Source organism: Rhodnius prolixus, unplaced genomic scaffold, assembly GCF_049639745.1.
Source record: "Rhodnius prolixus isolate KJV_2025 unplaced genomic scaffold, Rpr scaffold_6, whole genome shotgun sequence".
NCBI classification, from domain to species: Eukaryota; Metazoa; Arthropoda; class Insecta; order Hemiptera; family Reduviidae; genus Rhodnius; species Rhodnius prolixus.
Window position 1 is genome coordinate 24,521,098 of NW_027411634.1, and position 9,446 is coordinate 24,530,543.

Below are 9,446 nucleotides of genomic sequence, written 5' to 3' on the forward strand. Positions count from 1 at the left end.
GAAGAAACATTTTCTCAATATTTAGTCATGATCCAAGTAAAGAAATCAAAAATATAATTTCTTGGGGAAACCTTTTAAAACTGTTTAATAATCGAAAAGAATCCCGTTAAACGGAACCTCACATTTTCTTAACACGACCCTCTCTGTTAATGATTGTTCCAAACCAAGTATTTTTAATCAATTTTTGTAATTGTGAAGCTTAGGGCGAGCTGTAGCCGAGGTGATTCTACATACTTCACAATGTTCATACTCGTACTTCACAATGTTAGTATGTTCTTTAGTGTGCAATAGTGTTTTTTTCTTAAGTTATACTACGTAGCTGCAAGAAAAACGCCACCCAAATGGCCCACAAAAAAGTCCTTTTCCATCACGACAACGCACCAGCTCACACCTCAGCAGTTGTGGTCGCAAAATTAATGGAAATAGGGTTCCAACTCGTTTCACATCCCCCCCCTATTCTCCAGACTTGGCTCCCTCGGACTACTATTTGTTCCCCAATATGAAGAAATGGCTGGCGGGAAAAAGATTTTATTCAAACTAGGAGGTGATTGCAGAAACGAATGGCTATTTTTCAGACTTGGATAAATCCTATTATTCGGAAGGGATCAACAAACTAGAGCAGCGTTGGACGGAGTGTATAAGCCTAAAAGGAGACTATGTTGAAAAATAAAAAAGGTTTACCCCAAAAAATTAAGTAGTTTTTATTTTTGCACGGACTTTTCAAACGACCCTCGTACCAATTAGGTGTCGTGGATGGAAACACAATTATGTATTTATGCAGTTATTTATTTATTTTTGTTATTCCTATTGCAAATTACATAATGATAAAGAAATTCATTTGAAATAAAAATCAATAAATTGAACTAGAAGAGGTACGAGTACATACTATAAGATGATTTTACAACTAGATGAACAAACTGAAAGGAAAATCTATCTTTATATTTACAAATTAAATTGTAAAATTCAGTAGAATTTCCCGTGCCCTTTACCCTCTTTTTCAATTGATTTAAAGATTACAGAGGGCCGATTACCAATTATTCCAGGAGGTTTCACTTCTTACCGGTCCCAAACAAAACTAAAAAACAACTGAAAAACGCTCGGTACACTATTTCTGAAAAGTACATACAGTTTCTTGCTTTTGAAGCACACTTCACAGTAATGGAGAAATGAAGAAATGTACTCACATAATTAAGGCCGATAACCTTTTGCCGCAAATACTTGCTGCTAATATTTTACCTTCTCGCTGAATTATAATAGTAGTAAACACTTTTACAATAGTAACAAATTCTAGTAGTTATAAGTAAACACCTTGTTTGTAAAACCTGAAAATTCATAATGTACTAGTAATTTATTTTTAGTTCGGCTCCTAAGGGAAAAAGGATATACATGCTTTGAGGAAGTTTATTGCATCGACTCAGCGGGATCGACGAGGTATGCTGATATAGTCGCCCTTCATGACCGCGACAGATCGGCCCTAGTCCTCGACCCGACCGTGAGATTCGAGAGCAATGACCCGGACCAGGCGGAGAAAGTGGACTTGGAAAAAAAAGGTATATATGAGAGTTGTGTCCCCTTCTTGAAAGAGAGGTTCCATGACTTCGGTGACCGAGAGTTTCGGGTTCGGGGTCTCTGGTTCGGTGCCAGAGGTGTCATCCCTAAGCTGACTTTCAGCTTCCTTCAGGAGCTAGGGATTGATCTGAGGGAATTGGAAGCCTTGGCGGAGTCTATCATTGTGGACTCGATTGGCATTATCCACCACCACATCTACGGGGCATGAGTTTGATTGTTCTGCCCGCTTATTTGTTGGTATTGTATGATTATGATATGTTGCTATTCTGATTTGGATGTTTCTGTTGCTGGTTTGGTTTATTTTATTTTATTTTATTTTGTTGACATATTGTATTAGTGTTAGGAACGATTTTCGTTTTTCTTTTTTTGCCTGACGAATTGAGGATCTCTCAATGGTGTAGTATTGGTGTTGACTTCTTTCTTTTTTTTTTCCACTTTATCTATATATCTTGATTGACTGATTGGTACGCTGTGTGTCTAGCAACCCGATCTATTTGGGCAGCACCCTTTGTTTTGCAAATATTTGCATTAAAATGTCTCTCTCTATTAATCATTAAATATTTTGTGGCCTGTTGTAAGAAGAAATTTTTTTTAAAAAAAAAGATCAGTTTAAATGCAGAAAATAGAAAATAAAATGTTATTCGCCAGTTTATTGAGTCTGTAGCAATAGTAGAAGTTATAAAATGTACTGTTGAATCCCTGTTTTTTAACCACTAGTACAAGGATTCGAGTTTAACGACTAACGTGTTGTTTATTTTATACGAGGCTTTGGCATTGTTAGATTGTTGTATGCAAATTGGTAAAAAAGAAAGTGTAGAGTGCATGTAGTTTTTAAAAAAATAAAATAAATATTATATACTATCCAGCAGATGTGCTGAACGGTAAAAGTTTACTATTTTTGAAAATGCAAGAAAACTTAACACAATTTGGTGAATAATAGAGAGCTTTTATGAGTTAGATCTAAAGCTTTTTTCATACAGAAAGGCCAATAGACGTCCGAGTGGAAAGACCTCAGAATAATAGAATACGGAAGCAATATTTTAAACATATCAGATAAGAATAAATATTATTTTAAGAAGTAAATATAACTGCCACATTGATCCTACAGCCTCCAGATAGTTTACAAATCTTAAGGTTCGTAGGTTTAAACTAAGAATTTTCTGAAATATATTATTCAGTTAATAAAACCATAAATTATACTGAATTGATTTGTCAGAGGGATTCCTGGTAAATCTTAAGAATAGCTCCCCGGAGGTGTGGCCTAATTCGAAGTGATTCTGATTCGCTGTTACTATAGAACCCGCCATATTCAAATATCTCCTTAACAAAAACTTACAGTTTAAAAAGTTAAGTATAAGGGTTGATTAAACGCCAAAAGGTACACAAATCAGCAAGTACCCAACATTTCATTCAAGCTTAGTTGATATAATTTAAGTAATTTTGCTGCATTAACTTTTCCTTCACATTTTTTAGAATTTATTAGATGTCACAGACCCTTATGCTGGCCAGTTCGTTCATAATATTATTTGGTTATAATTATGATAAAATGTATATTATATCTTCGTTTTTAAATAGGTACTTTATTTTAACTCTATTCCAAATAATTATTATTCTTCTGATTTATCTTTAATATGCCCTTTATTCTGAAGTTGTCACATCTTATACATGCATGTTAAAGTAGAAAAAGACAAAGTTAGAGTCGGCTACTGTTTAAATTTGAATCACGGAGGATTTAAAACAATATTTCAGACTTGAATTCGTCTAACCGAAATATTCGTGAGCACAAATAACACACAGTTAATAACAAGTAGATTATTCAACAATTATTCATTTCTCAATTGTAATTTAATTTTACTTACAGTAAAATACTGGAATAATTATCTGTCCTAAAAGTATGCAATACTTATTTATTTTATATTACATAACATATTATAACATTGTGAGAAGAACAGCTACATTGAGAGTGTGATTGAAGAAAACTATATTATTTTCTATAAAGCCAGATAATTATTACCTATTATTATAAACGTTTGACTACTACATAAAGTAACAATTACTTTAATCGAAGAATGAACTTAAACAGACGATTTTTATTAAAAATAAAATAATGGAAATCATTGATGTATGTTGGTGTAAGCATTTTTTTAAAAAAGTTTTTAAATTTTGTAGCCTCGTAATTTTTTTTATTTTTTATAACGTTTTCTTTTTAACCTGTAATTAATAGTTTGATTATTATAGATTAATAGATATTACAGTCAATCTACAGTGCTACTTCAACAAATTTTTTGTAGATGAAAATGGCCAGCATAAGGTTCTGTGACATCTAATAAATTCTAAAAAATGTGAAGGAAAAGTTAATGCAGCAAAATTACTTAAATTATATCAACTAAGCTTGAATGAAATGTTGGGTACTTGCTGATTTGTGTACCTTTTGGCGTTTAATCAACCCTTATACTTAACTTTTTAAACTGTAAGTTTTTGTTAAGGAGATTTTTGTACCTTTTGGATAGATTTTCATTTTTGTCTATTTTGCTAAGTTACATATCTGCTTTACTGTTTTTTTTAAATTTGGAATAAGCAATTCTAACATTATAACCTGATAAGGTGTTAAGTAGAGAGATCTTTTTAAAGAATGATTATAGTTGCGGTCCCCAAACCATCCTCAATAACAATTTTTTTGAGAAAGCCTTTTTATATAAAATAGGAAGGTATTTGTACGTAAAAAGCAAATTTAAACTGCGATTTCAGACCTTCCTTTTAAGAGGAGTAAGAAAAATAAACGGGCGATTACAGTACTTCTCCCTAAAAGGCAAAGAGGCAAAGATTTTGAATCGAACGACAATTCATTAATGTAAATAGGTTCACCCAATGATAATTTTAACGATTTCAGTACTTCCTCTTAGTAGGTGTAAGAGCATGATGGCACTTCACAGCCATGTAGAGGAGCTTTAATCACTTCTTCGTGCTAAATTTTATCAAAATCGGACAAAGCGTTATAGAAATATTGGTAATAATAGTTTTAGAAACGGCCTTACTTGGGTGGGGCAAACTCCCCTCCATATGAGGCGTAGCGACGAGACTTTTAAAGTGCAAATCTGTACAAAATTTCGATTCGAATGACACTTCATTCATGAAAATCAGTTCACTTGTCGATAATTTGAAACGATTGCTATACTTCCCCTTAACTAGTGTAAGAGCAGATCGCCGCTTTAATGTTACGTAGGGGAGCCCTAACTCTATCATCCTACCAAATTTTATCAAAATCGGGCTATGATTTACAGAGTAATTAGTAATAATAATTTTGAAGGGGGCCTTACATTAAGGGGGCTAACTCCTCTCTAATTCGGTGTACAGCGTCGAGACCCCCAAAAGGCACATCTACATAAAATTCCGAATTGAATGTCACCTCATTCATGAAAATCGGTTCTCGCGTTTAGGCGCTACGTAGTTTACAAAAAAGGTAACAACAACAACAAGAAGAAGAAGAAGAAGAACAACAACAATTTCTGAAAATGCCGTTTTTGCTCATTTTCGGCAACTTTTTTCTCAAAATCTATTAGGTCTGGGGGGTTGCAAAAAAATTACAGTTATAAAGGAGGGTTTGCCCTATATTTTAAAGAAAATTTGGGAATTTTATCTTTTATAGAAAAAGAGAAAAAAATTGTCAAAGTTGGGTGTTTTTTAACGTTACGCTTTTTCGTGCACTTTTTGACGATCAATCCTTATACAACTGTCCTACCGGACAGTTTTAATAAATATAAAACTATTTCTTTATTTTATATTTACACTTAAATCTAGCGGGTTATATGGTAACAGCGAATCAGAATCACTTCGAATTATTTATTTAGGATTGATATTTCTATTTAAACACCCCCTGATTTATTTATTTCTAAATGGGGGGCTTGGTCCCCCACACCCCCTGATTTTTTCTTAATGGGGGCTTCGCCCCCATACCCCCTCCTAACCTACCTAATCACCCACAATTTTTTAATTTGTGTCACAAGATTCATTACAATAATTACACAGAACAACACAAAAGAAACTTACCTTATTCTGTGGAGTCCTTTTCCTGAGGAGGGTATACTTGTCGAACTCCCTCCAGAAAATCGAACAAAATTTTATAACATTCATTACTCCATCCTCACTCACACTACAATCATGCTTTAATTTAAAAAAAAAAACTGCAAATTTAAAACGCTCATGCTCATAAAGTTACAAAAAAAAGGCACCTCAGGTCACAAACAGGGCACTCACGGGAACTATTAATACATTAAACAGGAAGCAGTTACTATGCAGTAAGTGTACTGCGCATGCGCGCGAAAAATAAGAGTTACGAAATTCGCACAATCCGAAACAGTACATTGGCGGGAAGTAGTTTAAAATCTCACCGGTAGGTGCGCTGTACTTCCCACCCCCTAAAAATAAACAGGCCACACCTCCGGGGAGCTATTCTTTAGATTAGCTGGATTCCTAATTGACCAATCCTCCTGCATAAAATAAAAATTGCATATTGTAAAGTTGTACTTTTGGTGGAATTGCTATTTTTTTTTTTTTTTTTGCGCATCAACAGCTGAGGTTATTAGCGCCCGGAGCTTTTTCCAGTGCACTGCCGGCCTCCGGACAGTGTTCTCTCGTTACAGACAACACTGTCCATCACCGGACAGTGAGCTGTAAGAAGCTCCTAGGAAGAGAAAATCTAAGGGTCAGCTGCTGGATTCGAACCCGGGACCTCCGCGTGGGAGTCCAGTATGCTAACCGCATAGCTAATCTCTTCCCTGGAATTGCTATTGTTACCCGAAATTGGTATTTGAATCGTTCATATAATCTATTTTCATACTACTTTGTTAGTGATGGTACCATATTAAAGAGATGAGACCCAATCTCAAAGTACGTGCCCTTAATCGAATAACCTTGAGAAAATATTATAAATAAAAGTTTTAGTTGCATTGAGCGTAAAAAGTTTAAAGGAAATCGATTATCTTTGTAAATGGACAATTTCCAGTTTGAATTTTTTTAAAAAATTTGATTCGATTGTAAGACTTTTCTTGGCAGTCAAAATTACTTGAAGAATTCACATCCGGCCGGACTTGATCTATTTTTGTTGAATATTAAAAAACGTGCACTTAAAATTTCCTAAACTTACCAAAACAAAACAGTAACTGCATTGTGTACCTTAAGTTTCTTCAGTAGGCTGTAAGCCCTATTTCTCCTACCACGAATTAGGCATCTACCTCCATGAAGACTTCTCCATGTGAAGCCCTGTAAAAACTTTTCACTAATGTTGGATTTGTAACTGTCACACTCATCATTTCAGGTAATTTTGCATCATAATTTACGAATCTATAATATACACCATTCTTAGAAATATGTGGTAAAGCACCAGGTTTACTGAGCGAATTAAAACAATTTCTTCTTTTACGGAAGTTAGATGTTGAATATAAAGGTGGTATTCTGTTGAGGCCTGCTGTATATTTAGCAAAATTTGCTTCTGTTTTGGTTTCACTTTCGTTTTCAAGCAGCATACTGTGTTCAAGGTGTTGTAAGTCCTCTTCAAAAACAATTTCATTTTCAATGCAGTGATTTCGTGTAATTGTAGTAGATATGTTAGTTACTTCTCTGCTAGAAGGTTGCTGCGCCTTGGTTATATCTCGGTGTAATGCGTAGAGTGGTCTTGCAACACAATCCACGTTAGTTGTTTCAGTTGTTGGAATTGGTTCTACAGAATTCTTCGTAGAGTTATATTCTGAATAATTATCATGGGAATAATGATGGAATTCACTTAAAAGAGAACCACACAAAGCATTATCGTAAACAGTCCTTTCTGTCATTAAATTTGGCAAATTTACAGTCCTCGGTTCTTCTCTAAGTGGGGATGTTCCAATCGATTGAAACTTGGTCGGCTTGTTTTTCCAATCGATTGGAACCAACTTGTTTTTCTTAGCTACTTTATGTACTAGCGCAGTTATTTCAAAACCATCATATTTTTTAGCTAATGCACCTAGATTACTATTCAATATGGCTGCTTCACCTAGTCGGAACAACGGTCCACTACTCTGTACACTATCATCTTCACTTTCTTCCCATTCTGCAGGTGTTTGAGCGCTTCGATTTTTCTCCATTTTTTTTTTTTAAAGCAAAAAACTAACATTGTTTGATCTAATCTGTTTTTAGTACACCTGTTTCATGGCATTTACCATATGTTATTGTTCAGTTACCGCAGTTTACATAAATGAATTTTGTAAGCTAGAGCTAAGTTAGGCAGCGTCATATTATATAATCAAAAATAAATTTTCAGAAATGCATACTCCCATCTTAAGTATAAACAGTATTTTTATTAACGATTACAAATCTAGCATACCTTCTAATTGCGTCGAAACCTTCTATTAACAACCTGCTCATCCTAATTCAACCTAACACACCGGTGAAAGTTCTCTCCATCTTGATAGCCACGCAGTACTCTAGCTTCCCGATTTCACGGCATTTCGTTGTTACGTTCCAAATTCCTGGATGTACCTATCGCTTTATTAATTACGCTCGTATTTATTAGTAAAGTCATTCACGAAGTGAAGTGTTCAGAAATGTTCTGGAGAAAATAATGCCTCGTATTGAAAGAGCTCCTCTAAATACTTATTTAACATGTCGAACATTTCCTTTAGATCGCATTTACAATTACAATCTAGTATTGGTGTTATTATTAACTATCAATATTTCTACTATATTTCTTTGGGTCATGGTTTTGCTATGAAATAGGGCCCTTATAACTCCCACTGTAAACAACAGATTATTCATATGAAATTTTGTGCTCTTACAAACTCTGTTTTACTGAGTACTATGCTATAGTTTTCTTTAGTACAGATCCGTCAGTTGAGAAGATATTAAGAGCTGAAATTTCTTTGGGTCATGGTTTTGCTATGAAATAGGGCCCTTATAACTCCCACTGTAAACAACAGATTATTCATATGAAATTTTGTGCTCTTACAAACTCTGTTTTACTGAGTAGTATGCTATAGTTTTCTTTAGTACAGATCCATCAGTTGAGAAGATATTGAGAGTTGAATTTTTTTTGGGTCATGGTTTTGCTGTGAAATGGAGGCCAGTAACTCCCACAGTAAACATCAGATTATTCGTATGAACTTTTGTGCTCTTACAAACTCTGTTTTACTAAGTAGTATGCTATAGTTTTCTTTAGAACAGATCCATCAGTTGAGAAGATATTGAGAGTTGAAATTTTTTTGGGTCATGGTTTTGCTATGAAATAGGGCCCTTATAACTCCCACAGTAAACAACAGATTATTCGTATGAACTTTGGTGTTCTTACAAACTTTGTTTTACTGAGTAGTATGCTATAGTTTTCTTTAGTACAGATCCATCAGTTGAAAAGATATTGAGAGTTGAAATTTCTTTGGGTCATGGTTTTGCTATGAAATAGGGCCCTTATAACTCCCACGGTAAACAACAGATTATTCATATGAAATTTTGTGCTCTTACAAACTCTGTTTTACTGAGTAGTATGCTATAGTTTTTTTTAGTACAGATCCATCAGTTGAGAAGATATTAAGAGTTGAAATTTTTTTGGGTCATGGTTTTGCTATGAAATAGGGCCCTTATAACTCCCACAGTAAACAACAGATTATTCGTATGAACTTTCGTGCACTTACAAACTCTGTTTTACTGAGTAGTATGCTATAGTTTTCATTAGTACAGATCCATCAGTTGAGAAGATATTGAGAGTTGAAATTTTTTTGGGTCATGATTTTGCTATGAAATAGGGCCCTTATAACTCCCACAGTAAACAACAGATTATTCGTATGAACTTTTGTGCTCTTACAAACACTGTTTTACTGAGTAGTATGCTATAGTTTTCTTTAGTACAGATC

General features: G+C 34.3%; 1 protein-coding gene across 7 annotated transcripts in view; it reads right to left on the reverse strand.

Moving 5' to 3' along the window:
- Positions 1–7,754, reverse strand: part of LOC141460249 (uncharacterized) — a 37,521-nt gene extending 29,767 nt beyond the window's left edge. For 2 of the 7 annotated variants that reach the window (XR_012461817.1, XR_012461816.1), the window contains exons 1-2: positions 6,713–7,754; positions 1,185–1,322 (exon numbers count right to left, since the gene is read on the reverse strand). Coding sequence is in view for 1 of the 7 variants with exons in the window: in XM_074140074.1 (XP_073996175.1) it covers positions 6,789–7,688 (900 nt within the window). In the remaining 6 variants the exon portion in view is untranslated. Of the gene's footprint in view, positions 1–755; positions 1,112–1,184; positions 1,323–6,712 lie in introns of those variants that run through there. The other 5 variants (XR_012461820.1, XM_074140074.1, XR_012461819.1 and 2 more) reach the window with 4 other exon arrangements.
- Positions 7,755–9,446: the final 1,692 nt, after the last annotated feature.